Source organism: Haliaeetus albicilla, chromosome 27 (genome assembly GCF_947461875.1).
Source record: "Haliaeetus albicilla chromosome 27, bHalAlb1.1, whole genome shotgun sequence".
In the NCBI taxonomy this organism is placed as follows: Eukaryota; Metazoa; Chordata; class Aves; order Accipitriformes; family Accipitridae; genus Haliaeetus; species Haliaeetus albicilla.
This window is the reverse complement of record NC_091509.1, coordinates 1,188,891-1,211,106: the sequence shown is the minus strand read 5'-3', so window position 1 is coordinate 1,211,106 and position 22,216 is coordinate 1,188,891. Positions and strand designations below refer to the sequence as shown.

Below are 22,216 nucleotides of genomic sequence, written 5' to 3'. Positions count from 1 at the left end.
TGCCCTGTCTGTCTGTCTCCATCAACTCTATAGCAAGCCTGGCCTGCTAGCTCAGGCAGTTGTCTGTAGATGACACCATCTGTGGTGACCAGACATGCTCCTCCAGCCCGGGGTTGCCTCGTGGAGAGGCGTCCCTGTCTCTGCCAGTCTGCATTGTACAATACACTCTGCAAGGGAAATGTCATTACATCAATGATTTTGATAGTTCAGATTTGCTTACAATTGGCTCAAAGACCTCTAACCTGGCTCTTGGTTTGTTGGTGGGCCTGGGAAGGACTGTTGGGGGGGGGGGGGGGGATTAATCTGTAACACAGGTGTCTCCGTCTGTGGATCTGGTGGGTGAAACTGGACATTCAGTGGGCTCATCATCAAGTTTCTTCTGAAACCTGCAATCACACAGTCCCTTTGCTCTGCTTTAATTGGTCAGGGGGGACTTGATAAAGAAAGAAGTCAGAAGCCCTTTCTAAGGATTACTTCTACCCTTGGCTGATGGACTGCTATGGTTGAAAACCAGGGAGGACCAGACTGTGCAGAGGGAAGACTATTTGCAGTGCTCTGCAAAGAACAGGCCATGGGGTGGGTCTGGGAAACAGTCTGATATGGAGCAGTGGCAGGGTAGCAGGAGATCAGTGGGGTTGTCCTCTCTGGCCTGGGTCTCACTTTCTCTGATCCCTTGTTACAGGCAGGGATCGTGCAGGGATCGGATACGCCTGGCTGTGCCTAGTACAATAGGTGCGGCGATGCTGCACACTCTGTGACAGCGGGGGATGCACACGGATGCACGTGGACAAGAGGTAAAACTGCCAGCATTGCCTCGAGGAGGGACCTGCCCCATCTCATGACTGTGGCATGTGCAGCCCTCAAGGAGTGTTTCTCCCCAAAACCATCCCATGCAGGGCTCTGAACTCCCCAGCCCACCGTATCTCCCAGCTGTGGGGAGCAGAACATGGAGAGCGGGCCAGATCCTGGCTCCAGGATTGCCTGGGCTGTGGGACTGGAGCAAACTCAGCTGGGGATTGGGGTTCCCCTCAGGGTCTGTCCTGCTCATCCAGCAGCTCAGCATGTACCCCTGTGGATCTGCCCATACCCAGGCCATAGAGGGGTGTTTGGGGTAGAATCCCACCTCTCCCTTGCTCCTTGCCCAGATGCAGAGCAATCAGCAGCAGGGAGGAGGCTGCTGACATCTCCACAGGGTGAAGGGTTGTAAAAGCAGAGGCAGCTGCAGTCCAGCACCTCTTGTTACCAAGAGCTAGTAGAACCCTGTACTAGCCAAGCAGTTAGTGATTTTACTGCTCATGAGAGCTGCAGCTCAGCAAGTCAGAGCACCCAGAGCCCATTGCTGACCTCTGGGCAACCTCGTGGCTTCTCAGAAGTGATGTATAACCCCTGGTTTACAGAGAGGGAAGCTGAGGCAGGGAGTTTAAATGATCTGCTTGAGATGCAAGTTAGGAACAGAATTAGGGGGAAAACCCAGGGGTCCCATCTACCAGCTGTAATTAATTAGCCATGCTTCCTGTCCAGGTGAAGACAGATATTGTTTTAAAACAAAATCAGCTGTTATCATGGCTCAGCCTGAATGCCATACAGAAACTTCTGCTTCCAGAAGAGATAATTTTTGGTGGCACTTGGTTACAGCTCCAGGTGTTACAACAGAGAAAAGCTTGCACGGCACTGTGGGGCTACAGCCCATGGCTAAGGATGGTGCTTGTAAGACTTGCAAACTTCGCATGTTCACCAATAAGGTGCCTTTTTATCAAAAAGCTACTTGTCTCATTTGGTGCAATACAGAGTCCTTCCCTTGCCCTACAGAGAAAACACCCCAGGGTATATTCAGTAAGGACACTTTTGCCAGAGTCTTAGCTGGCAACTTATGACACCCTTCAGCAGTACTTGTGTGTTGGGAAAAGAGGAGTGTTACTCTGGCAGGCAAGAAGCTCTGCATAAACGCAAAGTCAGCAGGGAAAATCACACAGGTTGGCACATCCCAGCTGCTTAGAAGTGTTAAAAAAAAAAAAAAATCACACCTATCTCCTCTTTCCCCTATTTCTCCCATTTCTGGCCAGCAGGGAATACTTGGGAATAGCACCCTGGTAGCCAGCCTGGGAAAAGCAGCTGTGCTATGTTCCTGTCCCCAGCCCTGGGCAGCTGCCTGCCACAGCTGGGGCACCAAGAGCCTGTGTGGTATGGGTCCCCTGTGCTTGAGGCTGGGGCTGACTGGAGGTTATGGGAGCAGCAGGAGAAGGCGGGTGCCTGGACCCCTGATGGATCAAGACCACAACGGCAGATTTTCCTCTCCAGATCTCACTGTGCTGAGTAACAAGCATTAGTCTTTGCAAAAGCAGCAAAACCCAGTATGGTCCTTCCTTGCTTTTACAATGAGGGGTCGAGAAGGGTGGGGGGCATTTTCCTATGCTCTGCTTCAAACTGCTGCCCTACTGAGCTGCTAACGACAAGCCCATGCCTTTCTGACAGCCCTCACGGGCGCTTGTGACGTGGATTCTTTTCCGTTGTAGGTAGTACCGAGCCTGAGCTGAGTGCGGGGAGGGAGCCCGTAAGCGCTGGGACAAGCAGAATATGAGCGAGAACAGCCACTTTCCATGGTCTGCCGCAGATTGCTGTGAGCTGCATTCCTCGGGCTCGCAGCCGGCCGTGCTGGCCTGCAGTGATGGGGACGAGCAGCTCAGCCAGCCTCCGGAGTCTGCCAGCGGGAGAGCCAGCCCCCGGGTCGATGCTCAGCCCTCCCAAGGAGTGGAGGGGGAGCGCGGGGGCCAGGGGGATGAACATCTGGAAGCAACGACAGAGCCGGGCGAGAGTCAGGGTGAGCGGGGACCAGGGACGGGTGCCACCAGTGAGAGCAGCCATGAGGATGGGCCGGCGCTGGCAAACGGCGTGGATGCAGAGCTGATCGTGGGGCGGGAGCAGACGCCGCTGCAGCAGCGGGACGGTGGTGTGCCCAGCCGAAGCAGTACGGATTTGGGGGAGAGGGGCTCCCCAAGCCAGGAGATACCTAGCGAGGCCCTCAGCAACGAGCGGTGGCACAGTGTTCTGGGATCCTCAGAAGCTCTAAGTGCTGACGAGCCAGAAGAGCAGCTTGGGTGAGTGTGAAGCCTTTGTAACGTCGGCTCAGTGCTGGTTTATATGTGTTTTTCAAGCCTCCTTGGTTCGAGTTACTCTGCTCCGTGTGTAACTCATCAGTTTAAAAAGCTGCAGCTGCTCTCATGGCTGACTGTGGCTTTTCACTCTTTTTCTCTCTGGGCTTCTCACATTGCTTTTCCCTGTTACAAATGCAGAAAAGCTGTGATTAGAGCCAGTGTCTGCCCACAGAGTCACTAAAGCGAAGGAGAAGCTTTAGGGATCTCAAGAGTGCTGGGTGCTGGTTGTGCTTACTTTGGGGGTGTCCTACATGCAAGTTGGAGATTCAGCTCAGCACTTGTGGCAGAGTTACCAGAGATAATTTAGGATAAGTTGAACAGCCTGGGGATGACAGAAAGCTAGGCTTGTCTGGGAGACTGGTACGCCCTGGAAGTCCCTGGCAGCATGGCTTGCTCTAGCAGTCCCTGGGCTAGCATGTTACAGCTTTGTATCCAAAGGGCCATGCCATTAGTAAGAGAGTGCAAGGCACTGAGCTTTGCTCCCTGCTGCACCTGTGGCAGGTGTTACCAGTGCTTGGGTGGCACAGGGATAGCAGTGTGAGTTGAGATATGAGCGTCATCCTATTTTCAAGTGCCTGAGGCAAACCAGCACGTGTGCAATGCCCCTCAGTCTCTGTGTCCTCTGTACTGGCAGCCTGACTTCACAGGATAACCCTCCAGGCTGGGGAACGCTCACACCGGTGTAGTGTCCACAGCTGATTTCATGCCTCTGCAACTGCCTAGACCTCCCTGGGGTTCTGCAGGTTGAGGGCTGAGGGGAAATGACTGGTCACTGGGATGAGGCGGGGTGCTTCCTATGCCATTCCTGTGGGAGAAGTACGGATGCTTCCCTTTGCCACCAGAAATCATCTGAGGGTCTGTATTGTAGCCACCCAGGGTTGATGGCTGCTGTGAATTTTACGGCCCTGCCTACATACCTACCCCAGCACAGGAGAGATGCTGCAAGCAGGAGGGGGCTGGAGAAGAGCAGCAGAGGTTGTCACAGAGGAGTGTGGCCTTCTTAAGAGCAGAATGTATGAAAGGGACGGGGTGGCCAAGAGGGGCCTGTGAATCACCTCCTAGTTTTAGTCCAGTGCAGGCTTCAGGCTGCGCCGTTTGTTCAGAGCGCTGTCTGGAGCGTAGGCAGGAGTGTCAGCAGAGCTGGGAAGCCACACAGCATGTGGGCTGACAACAGGCGTCCCTAATTCATTGCGTCTCTAGTGTTGAACAGGCTCCCCTATAAAAAGCTGGTGGTTTTTTTTACCCAAGGCCCCCAGCAAGAAGGAGCAGCACTGTTTCAACATGCACTATTGAAAGTATCAAAGAGGAAGAGTGTCCAGTGCAGGCTGCTGATGTCCAGAGAGCTAGAGGAGTCTACCCGCAGGTAGGTCCCACAAGCCCTGTAAGCTATGCAGTCAGGTCTTGGATGTCTGCAAGTCTCTCAGGTGCAAGGGAATCATATTTGCTTGGTATGTGGCTCCCTGGCAGGGATTGTGAGTTCAAGAGGAATCTAAGGGTGATCAGTGAATGCTGCTACAATCACTGAAAGTGCAATTATTTTAAGGTACTAGGGCATGAATGGGGAGAAGTGGCAGGCTGAGGATTTGGAGATGATGCAACCTGACTGGGCTCTGCATGCACAGCTCATGATTTTATGCTCTAAACATATTCACTCGGATAGCAAATAAGTCTTTTGGGAAGCTGAATGCTCAAGGGACAAGTCACACACTATATTCAAAGGCAGAAGGGCAGTTAGAAAACTTCAGGGACACAGCTGAACTCTGGGAAACCACTTATTGCCTAGGGATTGGGTTAGCTCGCTGTGTTTGAGCTCCTTAATACTTTGACCACCTATCTTTAGACTAAACGGCAGAAACGTGGCTGGGACAAACACAGCATGGAGCTGGTTCTTTCCTGACCATAGCTGACTCTCTGGCTCTCCTAGATCAGTGTGGATCAGGAGTAACAAACCTGACAGATGGACCAAGGCACTGGGAAGTCACTGTCATCCTGCATCATCTCTGAGTTTCCCCAGTTCTTTCTTTACTCCCGTTCGGTATGTTGCTGTTTCTGTTATGACCCATTCTGGATATAGGAGAACCTGGGGTTTGTCTGTCTCTGGCCTAATGTTTTACCGATGAGCAGTCAACTATTCATTCCTGGGGAACAAATCACTTGTCATCATCCGCCTGCTGGTTCTCATATGATGCACTTTGTCCCTGGAACTTAAAATACTTCACAAGAAGGGGTTGAGTCTTGCTCTTCCCACTGAACCAATGGAGAATTAAAGGGGAAAAAGTCATCCAAAGTCATCAACTCCATAGTGGAGCTGGAGAAAGAAACCATGATTGCCCCCCTAAAGGTAGGTTAGTGCGTCTATGCAGGAAGTGGTTGTTAAAAAAGTAAAGGAAATAAAGCCAAAGCTTTAGTGCTTGTGCTGCAGTTTGCATTAACTGAATCCCTTTTACCTCCTTTCTAGTTTATCCCTTGGCATCCATTGGCATGCCAATATACCATTTGTCAAAGCCCCATTTTCCTATCATTGTGGCTATGTTGCCTAGAGGTCTTTCACTTTCCCAGAAGCCCCCAGCATTAGCCTTGCTGATCTCAGGGAGGTTGCAGCTCTGCAGTCAAACTGAGAGCTTCACCAGTGAATGATATTTTCTGCTTTCAGCCCCATGAACTCATGCAAAAAGGTCAAACTTTTTAACAGAGGAATCCCCACCTTTGGCTTGTAGATGTGCTTAGTACCTGCAGGTTTGGGACTGCTGCCTTTGCCCACATGTTTTCTCCCATGGCAACATACAGCCATCAAGCAATTCAAATTCCATTAAATAAAGTTTCAGAAAAACTTTGCAGAAAGTCTGCAGTGCATAGGCAAGAAAATCCTGATTTCCATCCTGTCCTTCTCCGACAGGACTCCCCACTCCACCAACACAGCAAACTAGGTTGTACTTTATTACAATTAATTAACCAGTGAGAATTGAAATGTAAACAACTCAGTGCATAAGAATCCAGTATGGTTCAGCTGCAATAATAACCAAGTGCATTGCTCTGCATGCCTCGCCGTAAGCAATAAAACAGCATTTCAGACATGACTGGGAAAAGCAGCACAGGCAATTAGATACAGTATTACTTCAATACGCTTACAAAACCTTGTGATTACAATGCAAATAAATATACAGCTCCTTATTTAAGTAAAGCGATTGCTTTCCCTGCTGTGTAATAAGTATGCAACACTTCTCTGTGGGGAGGCATGTTTATTCACATGAGCAAGGTCTTTCACTGTCTCCCACCTTAGCCTGGCTTTGTTTGAATTAGGTGCAGATGGTGCTCCTAGGCTGGTGTAAGCTGTAGAAAGTCTTTGTCCTCTGTCTTCTCTGGGACCACGCAAGGAGAGATGTGATTTGCCTGACTTGCTGGTGCCCACTGACCCATCCAGGACCATGGCTCCTGCCCCAGTCCCTGCGTTCTGTCCCATGCAGTCTTTGCTGGGGCATTTGTAGGGACACAGACTTTCTCACTTTGTTGCCTGCTGTATGAGTTTGGGCTCAAGGAATAAGTAAAGGGCTGGAAAAGCCCTGTGGTGTGAACAGTTAATGGAAATGATTCTGTTCAGTGGGGTGAGAGAGCGGGAGCTGTCTGCCTTGGGATTATGGCAAAGTGGAACCTGCTAAGTAATATCCAGGAGGTGCAGGGCTTGATGGCTCTTGAAGGGCTTGATGCCCAGAAGCACCCACGGGAATACCTACAGGCACAGCTGCAGTGTACAACATCCCTGGAAACACATGCTGAGCACCAAACCTCATGGGGATGTACCAGGGCATGCCGTCCTGCATGGGTGCTCCCGCACAGACATGCTGGTGATGGGAGTGAAGGGATGCAGGCCAAGGAGTGGTGTGATGACCTGGGGAAACCACAAAGACCCAGGGTTTTTCTTTGGTGTGGGGAAGACACAGACCCTCTGTAGGGGAGGGGATGTGGAAGTTCACTGGGGATGAGGGATGTTGCAAGAAGTTTGGTAATGGGATGAGCTGCCAAGGCAGGTCCATAATTCCCACTGCTGGGTGTAATTAAGGCTGTAAAGTCCTTCCTGTCACAAGGGGAAGTTTTTAAAGTTCGTCCTGCTTTGTGGCAGGAGATCTTTTCTGTACACAAAGTCATGGCCAGGCTATGTGTATCTGTCATTGCAGTGTTCCCTCATTACACTGGTTTTGTGTTAGTTGTCCACTCTATCTCCTCTTACGCTATGACTGTCTTTGGTTGTTGTGGATTCTTGGGGTGAGAAGATCCCTGTTGGCAGAGTACGTCCTATCCTGTAGGCTTGGGTCTTTAAACACACTGGCTGTAGCAAACAAGGGTGATAACTTTGAGGACTTCCCTATATGAAGGGATGCCGGGTCCCATTTTACTCCCTGGAATTAGTGTTCATGTAAATGCTGAGTTCTTGCTGCCCATGCTGATGAGGGTGTTGGAGGACTACCGGTCTGTGTAAGGATCACCGCTCGGGCATGGTCTATCCTGTGCTGCCCATGAGAACTGGCTGCTCCACAAAAATGATGATGATGGTTCCCAGATGGGTGTGTTATTATCGGTGGCAAGATGTGCATTCCCTAGCCCTTAGGGCCACTGTGTCCTGAAATGGCCAGCCATCTTCCACCCTGCCTGAGGCATTTTGAAGGGCTAGGGTTTCCAGGAATGGATGACAGTCGATCCGTATATCTGGGCCAGTAAATTCAGGGCCTTACTAACCTGCTCTCTGCTCAAGAGGCAGCCTTCCCTCCTTGCTATTTGCTCAGCTGTGCAGTGGAAGTACAGGCAAATCCCTCCTGCCTTGAGAGAAGGAAGTATGCACCCTAGACCCTGTAATGGTACAAGGAGACCTGGCTTCAGGGCTCCAGTGAGCCTCGGCCCAAGCACGGCAGTGATGTTCAGGGGTCCGTCTCCATTATGAAACCAGACAGCCTTTCCTGAATGCAAATAGCTGGGAGCTGGAAATGGGGCTGGCTGTGGGGGCTGTCAGGGAGTGGTCGCTTTGATTTCCCTGTTCTCCGCTGTCTGCTGGTGGAGATGGGATACAAGACTATATCTCTCTACCTCTCTTTACTTTTGCTATGAGCAGTTCCATGGAGTGCAGTCGTGTGCCTCAGCTTCCCCACCTAAAAAGACTAAGCTGTTTTGTAAAATGCATTGAGAAGTGGCCAGGCTCCTAGGAGACACTCTCATGGCTCTGCCATGTCTGGCTCACAAGTGTTTTGCTGCTTCTGTGCTAGACCTACTACCTCCCAACATCCATTTCCAGTGTCTTCTGTGCCAGCTGATGTGGAAGGCAGAGAGTAGGCTGTCACTGATGCCCAGTAGGAAACATTGCTAACAGTAGCTGGGTTTGGGCATGCACAGGTACAGTTCACTGGCACAGGAAACTTGCTTATCCCTCATCCACCCCCAGAATTCATCTCAGGGAAACGTATTCTGCTGCAAAGTGAGGCTGTGCTCATTAGCAGGGGCACTAGGCACAGCCACGATGCTGACACAGGATTTCCAAACTGAGACAACCGTAGTGAGGAGGTGCAGTGTATTGACTCCAACCAGCAACTAAGCACCTATCCAGCCACTTGCTTACCACCATCCCTTGTGGGATGGGAGAGAGAATTAGAAGAGCAGAAGTGAGCAGACTTGTGGGTCAAGATAAAAGCAGTTTAATAAGTGAAGGAAAAAGAAAAAATGTTATGCAAAAGCAATCACTCAACATCTCCCATCAGCAGACCAATGCCCAGCCAGTCTCTGAGCAATGGCTGCTTTGAAAGACCAATCCCTCCCACCCCCCTTTTTTTCTTTTTGCTGAAAATTACATTATATGACATGGAATATCCCTTTGGTCAATTCCGGTCAGCTGTCCCAGCTGTGTCCCCACCCAGCCTCTTGCGTACCCCCAGCGTACTTGCTGGGGAGTGAAAAATAGAGAAAGCCTTGATGCTGTGTGGGCACGTTCAGCAATAGTTAAAACATCAGTACATTATCAACACTGTTTTAGTCACAAATCCAAACCACAGCACCATATGTGCTGGTACGGAGAAAGTTAACTCTGTCACAGGCAGAGGAAAAGCAGCTTACTGTTCCCCTAGCTTTCACCTGTATCACAGCATGAAATGTCTGGTTCTGACAAAGCAAATGACACCAGCATCTGCTGGAAGTGGGGAGGCAGGTTTCACCTGAGAAACCCGGGGTATTTCAGGCAGGTCCTTGCAGCCTGGTCTATTCCAGGAGGGCCTGAGCACTCCGAGCTCTCCAGGGCTCCCAGCACAGTGGGTGTTGCTGGATTTGACTCAGATTAATTCTCCCCGTGTGGGTTCATATTGAGATATACACTGGAATGAAACGCCCCTGCATTCAAAGCCAGTGTCGATTGCTGAGGGTCATCCATGCTTACTTGGAAGCTAGGCTTGTAGGTTCATGCATTTCACAGTCTGTAATGCTGTGCCTGAATCCCACAGGCTAGCTGTAAAGCAGCATGGAGCCTCCCCTGCCTGGATGTGTGTCCATCACCTTTTACATCCCTCTCAGTGGAGAGAAAACTATTTGTAAGGTGCCTTGCACTTCTAGGGTGCCTCATCTAAGAAAAAAAGCTTAAGTTACAGCATATGAATTGCTCCCTAAGAGCTTCTGTTTTTTCTCCGCTATAAAAGGGATCAAGGACCTTTGCTGCCAACATCCAAATTTAGATGAAATGGCCTCGATCTTAAGGATTTTCATGCTTTTGAAGTAGCCATAATTGGAACACTTGAAGGGAGAGATAACCTGTAGATTAAATCCATTCTGGCAGTGGATCCAGTAGCAGGTGTCAGGTGCAAACATCTCCAGTTCAGAGGTCTGGCTTTTTACTGGGGCATGACCAAATTAAGGGTTGGCTGGGCCCCTGGGATTGCTCATCATAAAACTCTGCCTTTTTCAGCTCTACAGGCTTGTAAAAAAAATTGGGAACCAAGCAGGTTATACCACAGAAAGGTCCCAAGGGCCTATAATCACAGCATCCATTTCTGCCTCTTCTCTTGCTGCCTAGCTCCAAGTGGGACAGTGCAAGCAATTACCTTGACAGTATTTTCTACATTTCCCCTTTTGGTCCAGGTTTGCTTCTGGAGATGCCAAGCTGAACTGCAGTGAGGATGACAAGGAACATTTTCAATTCAAAGACATCAGGGATGGGTTCAGCTCAACCTTTGAGAAGATAGTTGAGTCTGACCTTATGAAGGGTACATACTACAGCAGCTTGGACTCTTTGGACGTCCTCTCTCTCACAGACGAGACAGACAGCTGTGTCAGTTTTGAGGCCCCACTTACCCCATTGATCCAGCAAAGGGTCAAAGAAAGCCCAGAGCTCTTGGAGCAGAAACTGGTAGCCCAGCAGAGAGAAGCCCTTCACCACATGGCTGCTGATAAGCAAGAGCAAGCAGCAGCAAAGCCAGTGGAGGGGGATTTTGGGAGCCCTCTCAGGCACTCAATTACCAGTAGCAGGTCGGAGAACGTGCTGAGCCGATTGTCCTTGAAGAGTATCCCAAATGGGTTCCATGTGGAAGGGTCAGAGGAAGATGCCACCAAGATCATTAACTCCATCAGGTAAGACAAGCTGGGAATTCCTTGGGCAAGGGCTCCTTGTCTTATGGGGTGCCAGTCCAGGACCAAGGCTCAGGGGACATGATAGAGATGGAGCTGCTTTTTTCGCCCTTGTGCTTCCTCTCATGTGCTGCCAAATGCCAACAGGAAAAACCTTCCTACCTGTATATTAGGACTGCAGCTGGCGACCAAGGTGTCATGGCATTAAACCAGCCAGTCCCCAGTGGGCCTGTGTCTGAGTCCTCCCTGTTCTCAAACCCAGGACCCCAAACTGCAGGTGAGCTGCAGCGTCCTGTAGGAGCCCTGCGAGCCCAAGAAAAGCCAAGGCTCAGCACTTTGTGTTCACATTTGCTCTGGAGGGCACCACTGTTCATCTGGCTGCTCACAAATCCTGTCAGCAGGCAAAGCTGTGGGTCTTCTGGGTAGACCACTGCCTTATCTGCCTGATATCTGCAAAAGCCCTTGGCAGGTTGAAGGCAGTCAGGCACACTCTCAAACATGCTCTGAAGCGCAGGGAAACCTCAAGGTTTCACTTAGGACTGGGTGCCCCTGTAGACGCGTAACCAAAGTTCTTCTACAGGCAGTGAGATCAGCAGAGACTTCGTCCTCTGGACCAGCTCAGACCCAAACCATCATCCCTTGGAGGCAGCAGCTCATCTGCAGGGCAGTTCCTTGCATGAGGAAGCCAGGTGATGAGCAGCCAGGTCATGGGAGAGCTGGAGCGAAGCCATATGTCTACCTAGCTATCAGGCCTTTAGTGAGTCACAGTGGCCAAAAATGTGTGAATAGGTGCCATAACTGGCCTTGGGCAAGAAAATAAAGGGACACAGCTCCACCTACATGGTGCCAGTGGGGCTGCTCAGCGTGTTGTCTGTGGGAACAGCTGGCCACGACACCAGCAGGCAGCTGGGAGAGGAGCAGCCCACCAGTGACAGCAGGTCTGGTGCCAGTCCCATTGGCATGATTTGTACAAGTGCAGTTTCTCATCCTTGGCAAATAATCTGAACTGAAAAGCATACCATCTATCTCCCAAGATTTCCTGAATGTCCACAGCTCTGAAAGAGCTTGGTATCACTTTCCATACCAGTGGAGAGAGAGGAAGCCTAGAAAGGTGTTGGGGCTGCTGCTTGCTTTGAACAGATATGTCCTCATTTCTCAGGGAGAAGTCACCTTTTCTTCAGTCATTTTCTACAAAATTGTACTATTTCATTTGACCTGAAATGAAAGAGGGTTTGTCCAACGCCCAGTTCACAAATGTATTGTTTTTTCATATTTTTTTGGTTGGAACAAGAAGAAATCAAACTGTGGCATTTTCTGTGGGTTTCGTCAAGTCACATTGCTGCTCCTTGAATTATTTCTTGTTTCTGTATAGCGATGCCAGCTTGAAAGACGCACTGTCAGACTCTGACTCTGACATGGGCAGCATGGAGCAGCTTGACCAGGGCAGCACAGACACCTTGGCGAATGGCTGCAGGGCGGATAGTGAGGCTGCCAAGAGGCTGGCCAAGCGCCTCTACAACCTCGAAGGGTTCAAGCGCTGCGATGTGGCACGCCAGCTTGGGAAAAAGTAAGTGGGCTTTGCGTTGCAGCCAACCCTGCAAGGGGGTTGACTGAGATGGCAGCATTGAGCATGGCCAGCAGAAACACAGCTGTGTTGGGGAGGGAGTGGGGGAGCACTGGTTGTGCTGGGAGGACAGGACAAAGGCAGGAAGGGACAAGCCTGCTGTTACAAGGGCTTGCTGGGTGGAGTCATGACTGTTGGAGATCCTTCCAGTTGAAACTGGTCATCCTTCCAGTTGAAAGTGGTCCAAGCCCGATGCCCTTGCAATCTGAATCCTACAAGTTGTCTGTGTATATTGGGCATTAACTGCCACAAGCTGCTGCCCACCAGAACCAAGAGCTTCCTGCATTTGATAAGGGCCCAGGAAGACCCCCCTAAATCAGCCCCCAGGCTGAAGTGTTTGGGATCCAGACCTGGATCTGCACTGGGCTCCCTGCCAGTTCCCAGGTTTTTCATGTCTGCACCCCAAAATCTTCTTGCTGCAGTGCCTCCTAGACCCAGTCTGTATAGATGGCGTGAAGGGTTTGATGGAGAGCCAGATACACACTAGAGGTCCAAGCACCTCAGCTGGTAGTTTTGCCTGCATAAGGCAGAAGAGAAATAAAAAGTGCTTATTCAAAAGTGGGAGAGTTACAGAGATTTCTAAGAGACAGAGGAACAGTAATGAGTGTAGCAGTAACAGATTATTTTAGGATGCCAGTGGGTGTGAGGATATCAATCTCCATCATCCTTCTCCTGGATCAGATATAACCTGTGTTGCTGGGGGGGGTTATGTCCTTGAAATGTCTCACTCCTGTCCAGATCATCAGAACACAACTCCCTCAGCAAATACCCAAACTTTCAGTACCAAGGATTGTCTGTGACTCCCAGCTTAGTCCTGCGACAGAAGGAGCCCACGAATTATCTCCTAGAGGCTCTTTATATCACCTGGCAGCATCCCCATTCTTCTTTTTTTGCTGTGGTTCTTGTAGCCGGTGCACTGTTGGTTGCTGCTGCCTTAGGTCTAACATCCTTCTTCTTTCTTGCAAATTTGCTATGACAGCTCACTGAGTGGGGGAAGTTTCAAGCAATAGGTCTCTGGGGGTACATCTGAGTGTGTCCCTTTGCTAGTTCCTGCAGTCCTCACTCACACCTGCAATCCTTACACCTTGGAAAGCTGTTTGGTGACCCACATTTGGGAATTGATACAGCCTTTAAAAGAAAACTTTTGTTTTGATCATCTGCATTTTTGACATCTGAATAATTTCCTAGCACAAGACCTGAATAGAGCTGCAGGCTCTTGGACCAAGCAGGTGGATTTGCAGAGCAAGAAAGGAAGAAGGATGAGGATAGGTGTGTTTTAAGTTGGTCTTGCCCACTTAAGACAATCTTAAGACCAACCTACAGTGGTGGGAGCAGGGTAAGTTTAAGTGATGCTTTCAGGCCAGATCCATGTAGGAGGTGGGCTAGCTAGGAGGGTTGTGAAAAAAGTAAAAACTAATTTTAAAGCTTTTTAGCTCATTTTAACCTCTTTTTTTTTTTTCTTTGTGAGCATTGAAAAATTTCTCAAACCCCCCCCCAAACCAAACCAAAACCATTCATCATTATCAAATAAGTAGTGTCACGGTTTAACCCCAGCTGGCAACTAAGCAGCACACAGCCACTTGCTCACTCCTCCCCCTACCACTCCTGATGGGATGGGGAAGAGAATCAAAAAAAAAAAGTAAAACACATGGGTTGAGATAAGAACAGTTTAATAATTGAAATAAAATACAATAACGACAGCAACAACAACAACAATAATAATAATAATAGTAATGGAAAGGAAGACAACAAAAAGAGAAGGTAATAAAACCCAAGAAAAACCAGTGATGCACAGTGCAATTGCTCACCACTCGCTGACCAATGCCCAGCCAGTCCCCTCCCAGTTTCTTGTGCACCTGCTCACTTGCAGAGCATGGGAAAGTGAAAAATCCTTGACTTAGGATAAGCACTACTTAGCAACAACTAAAACATCAGCTATTATTCTCATTATTCTCATACTAAATCCAAAATACAGCACTGTACCAGCTACTAAGAAGAAAATTAACTTTGTCCCAACTGAAACCAGGACAAGTAGAAAAGGCTTGATGAACAAGGAAATGCAGGTTGGATATCTCCAAATACTTTCTTTCCAGCTGACACAATTCTGTGAAATTAACCTCAAATCCAGAAATTACCTTTGTCTCTCTGAAGAGCATGTGTTTTGGCAACTGAACTCTCCATGGAAGATTCTTGTTCCTGGACTGGTCTGTGGCATTGTCTCAGCTCTGTCAATACCCATCGTCACATGTCTCTTGCTGGCTGGAGGTTGAACTGTCTCAGCTGCCAGACCATGAAGAAGGTAGTGCTGGGCGCTTCCTTGTGGGATTTCCCAGGATTCCACTGTGCTTACAAAACCACGCAGGCAGCAACAGAGCAGGGAACAGAGCACAGCTTCAGCACCACAGTGCGCTGGGAACTGGGGGGTTTGTCAGAGTCCCATGGGCAGTATGACATGGGCACACAGCCTATTTTCCTCCCCTGGAGATTAGGTGAATTTTCCTTAGGCAAACTTCTTAAGGACAATCTTTTTTCACCCAGGTGACTGTGGTGCAAAAAGGATCCTGGACAATACAAGCTTGGTTCTGTAGGACAGTGTGATTCAGGCTGTAAAACAACACATATCTGTCCACGTCCAGCCACGCAGGAATGAAACTGTGAGAAAAGGCCAGGGCTTCTGTGTTACCCCCAGGGTGGCTTGTGACCCAGCAGGTCACTAAGCATTCTTGGTGCCTGGACCTTCCCAAACCAGGCAGAGGGAGGAAGTGTCAAGCTGGGGTGTAAGATGAAAGGAGGTCTGAGGAGGCTGGCTGTGTGGCAAGGCCACCAGCCAGAGGATGCCAGACATGTCCCCATGGGAAATACCTTGCTGTTCATGTGGGGATGTCTCTGTCATGTTTGAACTGCATGGTGGAATTGTCACCTGTTCCTGCAGGAGGGGCTGGGACTGGCACAGATTGAGAGGAGGCCAATTCTTGAATGAGAAAACCAGAGCAAACACCTAAGCCCACCTTAGTGTAGGCCATGATCTTGCCCTGGCAGGTGTTGGAGTTCTGTGTCCCAGGCATGCCTGGGCATGTTCACTGGCTCTGGAGCTCAGGGAGAAGGGTCCCATCAATGTCACTAAGCCCCTGGCTAGACATAGGAGTTTGTTGCTTCCTGGGGGCCAGCTGCCTTCAGGTGTCCTGCAACACTGTCTGGTTCCCTCGGCAGAGCTGGCAGTCCCTGCCTGGACCTTTTCCAAGCAGAGAGGGACCAAGTGAGGCACACAGGAAAGTGTGATGGGCATCCAGGCTGGGGACTGTTGGCAGCACAGCAGCTGGTACAGACAACTTGTCCTGGGGGTCGCTAATTCCCTATGGACTCCTGGCCTTCAGCAAGACCCAGTGAGCTGAGGGACAGGCAGCAAGGCCTGCCTGCCTTTCAGGGCTGCCCTGATGGGAGAGTGGGGTGAAGGGGAGCTCCCACCCACCTTTATCCTGCCTGACTATAGATCTAGTTAGGAATGTAAATTAGGGTGTGGCTCCCAGTGTAGGCCATGGAGACATCACAAGAGCAATTCAGCCCACCCAAGATCTGTGCTGGGATATAGACATGCCAAGTCCTTTGGATTTAGGGAGCCTTGGGCAAGGCCAGTTCTTCAAGCCCAGCTTGAGGTTAAATGGGAGGAGTCAGACACTGTTCTCCCCTGTTGATTGCTGTAGTGCTGCAGTACATGGCAGTTGTTGCTGTGTGCCCAGAGCCCAAGCAGGTTCCCAGGACACCTGGTAAACAGGTGCTCAGACAGAAGGAATTAGACCTTTTCTTCTGAGAGACTACATCTGCACCTATGAGGTGGGACCTGACCTGTGGAAGGGACAGTGCTGGCTAATTCCCAGCACTGGCACGGGCAATGCATGAGGTCTTCTGCAGACTTAGAGCTGAGAGGATCCCAGAGGAGACCTGGGGCTTGCTTGGTTCTGCTCGTTCTTTGGCACAGGGGTGAAGATGTGGTGACATCTCCTTTCACAAACATGTGGTCATCTTCTGCATCTCATATCACCTTGCTGTGAAGTTCCAGGACAAATGGAGAAGTCTCCCTGGGAAGCTGTCAGCAATCTGCATTCCAGTTATTGTGGCACTGCTTCAGACAGACTAACCTGGGGGGCCATGGGCCCATGAGGACATGGTCTTTATCAGAGCTAGCAATCCCAAATGATAAGATTGTTTTATGAGTGTGAGGCCTTGTGGCTTCATGTGGCTTTGAAACAGTCTCCTGCACAAACTCCAGCACCAATACTTATGTCCTGCTCCTCAAAACTCAGCCTGGACCTCTTCCCTGGAGCTGTCATGCTGCTCTGCCTGATCCTGCTGTATGTTGTGCTTCTGGACAGCATCCATGCCAGAGGCTTTACAGCATCCACCTCACAGCAGAAGATGAAACAATGCTGTAGGAAAGACAATGAGTTGTGCTTGTAACATGTCCCGGCATGAAACTGGATGTGCAATGCTTAGCAATATGCTTTTCATTTTGTGGGGAGAAGGAAAAGGAATTGTATATGGCAAAGGCTGAGCATATTGAGATCATCTCCCATTTCTTGCCAGCATTCATTGATTATTCTTGCACTTCCACTACCTGATTTGTATAGATAGAGGAACTTAACAGCACCCATTCTGGCTTTAAAGGCAACATGTCTGCAAGTGTCCTTCAAAAACGTGGCAGGGGAATGGTTTCTGGAGAAGCATTCAGGGATGAGCAGGGCCAAAAGCTCCTCTGAGCTCTCCTGCTCCAGTTCCCAGTGGCATCCATCTGACGTGAGCAAGGTGCTGTGGTGAGAGGGTGGTATGGGAGCCAACCTGGAGTGGAGAGCAGGAATATTGCAGTAGGAGGAGGGGACACGTCCAGCAATGGGAGGGGTCTAGGTAAGAGAGAGGGTACTGGATGAGCACAGGACATCCTTATGGCCTCCTTCTCCTGGCTGGTTTGGGAGGAGGCTCTCCCTGGCCAGCAGCACAGCAGAGGGATTCAGTGGGGGCAGGCATCTCTCTCAGGTGTCTAGGGCTGGCAGCTGCAGTGCTAGGCTGTGGGCACGTTAGGGCCCTTTGGAGCTTTGTCCAGCAGCATTTCAAGTTAGGATAAAGTCCCCTTGGGTCTGGGGTCACATCTGCAGTGTCTTGCTGGGAGTTGGGCTGGCCAGGAGGCAGCAGTCTGCTGTTCCTCTTGTAGACAGTGTCTTCTTCCCTGATTAAAGGGCTGACTACTCCCTCTTTAATTACAGTAACGAATTTAGCAAGTTGGTAGCAGAGGAGTATCTCAGCTTCTTTGACTTCACTGGCCTGACCCTTGACAAAGCACTCAGGTGAGCTGGTCTCTGGCACTCCCGCGTAGGGCCTGGGCTGAACAGAGCGGAGCAGCGCGGTGGGTTTCTCCTCCAGACTTCTGGACGCCATGGGAAGCTGTCCGTGTGATAGGAGCAGGGACTGGGGGGAGCTCCAGGTTGTCATTTAATCTTTGCTTTGGTGTCACGTTTGGCACAAGGTACTGCCACCAAAAGTGGGCTTCAACAGGAGGGCCCACAACCTGCTTCCCCATGGTGGAGAGCAGCTTTTCCAGGAATCCTATCCCATACAAATTCAGAGCAAGTGGGAGCAACTTCTTCCCTTGGGACGGACAACCCATCCTGGTGCCATCAAGCCAGAGGTGGGTCAGATCTCAGCTGACAGCATGTTTCCCCGCACAGCTCAGAGCTGGCTCCATAGACACCCTTTTCATTGCACCTGCAGGGGCCCAGGGGTGCACAGGCTGGGGGGAGGACAAAGGCCTTCCTAGCTGCTCTGAGGACCCCCTTTCCATCACCCTCCTTAGCATGGATGCTGCCCAGCAGATTGATCCATGACATCTTTAAGTATCACTTTCTCTTTGCAGGACATTCTTGAAAGCATTCCCGCTGATGGGAGAGACGCAGGAGCGGGAGCGGGTGCTGATTCATTTCTCCCGGCGATACTGCCAGTGCAACCCAGAAGAGAGCACGTCCGAAGGTACCACTTGCTTTCCCTGGCTCTAGTGTCCATTGTGCACTCACAGTGCATGTGTGTCACAGAGCCTGAGTGTAAAACCAACCATCCACAGCCAGGCCTGAATAGCACCCACTGGGCAGGCAAGGCTGAGCTTCTCCCTTTCTCTGGGATGCTGCCCTGCTGATTATCCTTGCCCTGGCAGGGACTGGGGACACAGGTGGTGAATGGTTCTCAAACAAATTACCGCAGTTGTAGCTTGCAAAGTGGTTGCTGACAGTGGGCAAATGAGTGGCTGGTGCTAGCTCAGCCCAAGACCTTGTCCATTGAATGGAAGAATACATTTCCGTGCAGATAGAGGAATGCTATTGCCTTGCCATGCACAGGAGTTGTGTTCATTGCATTGTTCGTTGCATCTACATCTGCAGCAGAAAAAAGCACAGCTGGGTAAAATTCTGGGCTCACTTAAGTTGCAGATTTTGTTAGCTACTTTCAGCCCCCCCCCCCCCCCCTTATTTTTTTTTTTGTTAGATATAGTTTCTAGTTTTATAGTTTTAAATGGGAGAGGTCATTCCTGGTACACATGTGCATACGCACACGTCCAAACATGAGCGTGCCCACGTTCGCACTTACATGAATACCTCTACATGCCTGCTTACAGGTATCTGGAAATGCCCTTTTGGGTGGAAATCAGGCTGCTGACCTGCTCTCAGCTGGCACCATGGCAGTGCCAGTTATTCCTCCACCCCCTTCTGCATGCAGTATGCCAGTTGTGCTTGAGAGCTCCTGCTTGTCTCCATCTTGCAGGCTTCCCAAAGAGCAGCAGTGCCTAGTGTTACATGAACCTTCCAGTCCCTCTGCCAAGCTAACTGGACACGCACTGTTCTCAGAACAGAATGACCTCTTTTCTTTTATCAGTGGTATCCCAATAAAACATAGGTTTAGATTTCATTTCCCTGTGTTTGTATGATGTTCTCACCCACTGATCCAAAGACAACCTTCCCTGGGAAGGGTCTTTCACATGAAGACATTAAGCTGCAGGCTGAATTTTCAGCAGCAGTCCCCAGCTGAAATATCCTAAATGCCACGTCCTGACCCCTCTTCAACACTTCCCCCTGGAAGTGATCCCCAATTCTACTGCATCCATCTCCCACCCCTATAGACAAGGGCCTTGGGTCCCTTTCTCCCTTTCTGGTCCCCAGGTGCCTACCACCCACTGTGGGGGGGTGGATGTATGCACACACCAACTTGAGCACAGGCTGAGCTGGAGCACAGGGGGTCAGACCTCTGACTCCAGCCCACACCCTTCAGCATGAGGACAGTAACTAGTCAAACAAAGCGCAAGCTTTGCCGTGTGGCAACATGGGTTACAAAACTGCTGATGGAGCCATGCTACGGCAACTGTTCAGAAGAGAAATTAGATCCCAGTTCTGAACACTCTGCAAGGAAGGTGCCTGCTAATGCAAACACGAATGAAGCCAGAAAGTTAAACTCTTCCATAACTGCATGGCCCTCAGTGGAGATGTCAATGCTGCCAGTAGGACCTGTTTTGAAAATATTATACTCCTAAACAGTATAAAACTATTAAGAATAAGGAAAACAGGGTCTGAAACATATTACTGCTGCTGCTGCTGTCATGACCTATTCATTAACACTTAGGGCCACAGCATTGCCTGTGATGGTGGCAGCACATTTCACAAGGCTGGGCAGGACCACTTTCTGCAGACCAAATGTAAACTGAATGAGTCCCAAGCAGGACAGAGCTGTGCTCAGTACTGGAATTGAATGGGGCTTGAAAAATACAATTGTAATCCAAGTACTACTTGAAGCTGATGCAATGGAGGGAAGAAAAGTGGCTCCTTCAGGTCACATCTTTTGCAGATACTTCAAAAGCATGCACTAGGTACATGGTAATTTGAGAAAGTTATTGCAAGCTTTTTCTTCAGGAAGCAGTTCTTTCTTGTTGCATCCAGCCTAAACTCACAAAGGATGTTCCACCAAGATGAAATCTGAGCCACTGTGTGTTATCTAGATTTCTAAAGAAACACCTCTGGCTGTGATGTTCTATTGGCATAGAGGCATGATAGAGTCAAGGCAGTTTTGTCTGGAGATGATCAGGCAGCTGAGAAGGTCTTACAGCCCTCTAAGACATTTCAGGGTGTTACTACGCGCTGATTCAATAACTCCTCCACTGATGGAGACATGGCTGTTGCAACACCGAGAGTCACTTCACTTGCATGATGGGATGCTGCAAATGAGGGTGGCAGGAGCTCTGATTTGCTGACCACTGAGTGAGGTGGCTGTTTTTTTCTCCCAGAGAGTGGTGTCCTGGACACATTATTAGTGCTTTCCTGTACTGATAAAGCCCAGGCATAGAAGAACAATATAGTTGTGTTGTGACACCGTGTGAGCAGAGAGAAAAAGTGAATGCAACTGAGCTAAGCAACAGGGAGAGAATAGCAAGTTTTGGGACACCAGCTCCACCTTGGGGCCATGTGAAACATGATTTACCTGACCAAAGTGATACAGTAGGGCCAGGTGAAGATGTCAGCCCAGAACCTCCCACAGAAACTCAAAAATACACACTGGGAAGGCATGTTGTCCTAAGCCCAAAGCTGCTTCTTGTGAAAGTGAAGGAAGCATCTTTCTTAGGAATTGATTCTCTCTTGAAGGGGGATGTCCATCACACCATGTCCCCAGAACTGTCAGCCCTCATAGAGAAATACGTGATGTTCCCATGAGAAACCCTTCTTTCCTCAGACCATGGTTCTTCCAGGAAAGGGAGAAGCTTGTGTGCTGAGTTGCCTTCATCCTGGGCTTGTGTGTTTGATTGCCTTTAGCTGGCAGTGTTTAGAGCTTGGCCTTGAGCATGGGGTGTTCAGGGTTCATCACTATTCCACACAAATGGTGCCTTTGTTTAGTGGCAGCCTGGGATGGGGACAGGCCACATCTGGCTCTCTGTGGCTGCACATATACCCCCACAAGAAAAGGCCAGTGCCACTTCCCCAGCCAGGCCTGGGGTAAATCACAGCCTGACCTTAGGCCACCAATTCATAGAGCAGGATGCACGAGGGAAATAAGCCAGGAGCATCACGTCATGTCTTACTTGGTCTGTGGAGCAGCCCATCTGTGTGAGCACACCAACTCATGCCAAGAGCAGGGCCAAAGACCAAGGCTGTAGTATTTCTGACCCTGCCTCCTCCCTGGTGCTCTCTAGCCCTTTTGTGAGGTCCTTGGCAAGGACCAGTTGATGTGCCAGACTGCATTTACATCTCACTGTTGTGAGGTGGTGTGTGGCAACTGGTCTCTTGAGCTTGAACAGTTTCAGGATACAGCATGGTTTTGAAATAACAGCAAGCCGCCAGGCTACATGGTAAAGAAGAGGGTGCTGTACTGTCTCAAAAGGAAGGAAAACTTCATGTGAGTTTTGTTAAGTCAAAGAGCCAAAAACGCTGCACTAATTTTTAGTTGTGTTTGTTGAACAACTCAAGAGCTTACAGGCTGGTGGGAATGATGGCTAAAGACCTCAGGACAAACCCCTGAGGTGACTGTGATCAACTGGGGGCAAACTAGCTCTGTTTGCCAGGGTCTCTGCCCCATTCTACAATGGCATTGGCACAAAACAGATACGGAGGAAGACTCAGCAGAAAGTCTGGTCTCTAGAAAGCCATTGACAAAACTGCTTTAAAGTCAATTCCCTGGTGATCGTTTCAGAAAAAGGTAAAGTTTGACAGAAAAGAGGATATCTTTTTTTTAAAACTATCTTATGCAGTTGAAGGAAACAAGTATTCTTTAAGGTCCCCAGACATAGCAACTAGCCTTGGTTTTGCAATGGGTGGGCTGCCAAGACAGCAAACAC

At 49.8% G+C, this 22,216-nt stretch overlaps 1 protein-coding gene across 8 annotated transcripts in view; it reads left to right on the top strand.

Annotated features, from left to right (window-relative positions):
- PSD2 (pleckstrin and Sec7 domain containing 2) overlaps positions 1 to 22,216 on the top strand; it is a 90,226-nt gene that overhangs the window by 41,505 nt on the left and 26,505 nt on the right. For 3 of the 8 annotated variants that reach the window (XM_069772927.1, XM_069772928.1, XM_069772931.1), the window contains exons 2-7: positions 683 to 794; positions 2,514 to 3,095; positions 10,257 to 10,745; positions 12,115 to 12,309; positions 17,622 to 17,702; positions 18,269 to 18,381. In XM_069772927.1, coding sequence (XP_069629028.1) covers positions 2,575 to 3,095; positions 10,257 to 10,745; positions 12,115 to 12,309; positions 17,622 to 17,702; positions 18,269 to 18,381 — 1,399 coding nt within the window. In that variant the 5' untranslated portion in view covers positions 683 to 794; positions 2,514 to 2,574. Of the gene's footprint in view, positions 1 to 682; positions 795 to 2,513; positions 3,096 to 4,399; positions 4,516 to 10,256; positions 10,746 to 12,114; positions 12,310 to 17,621; positions 17,703 to 18,268; positions 18,382 to 22,216 lie in introns of those variants that run through there. The other 5 variants (XM_069772930.1, XM_069772929.1, XM_069772933.1 and 2 more) reach the window with 4 other exon arrangements.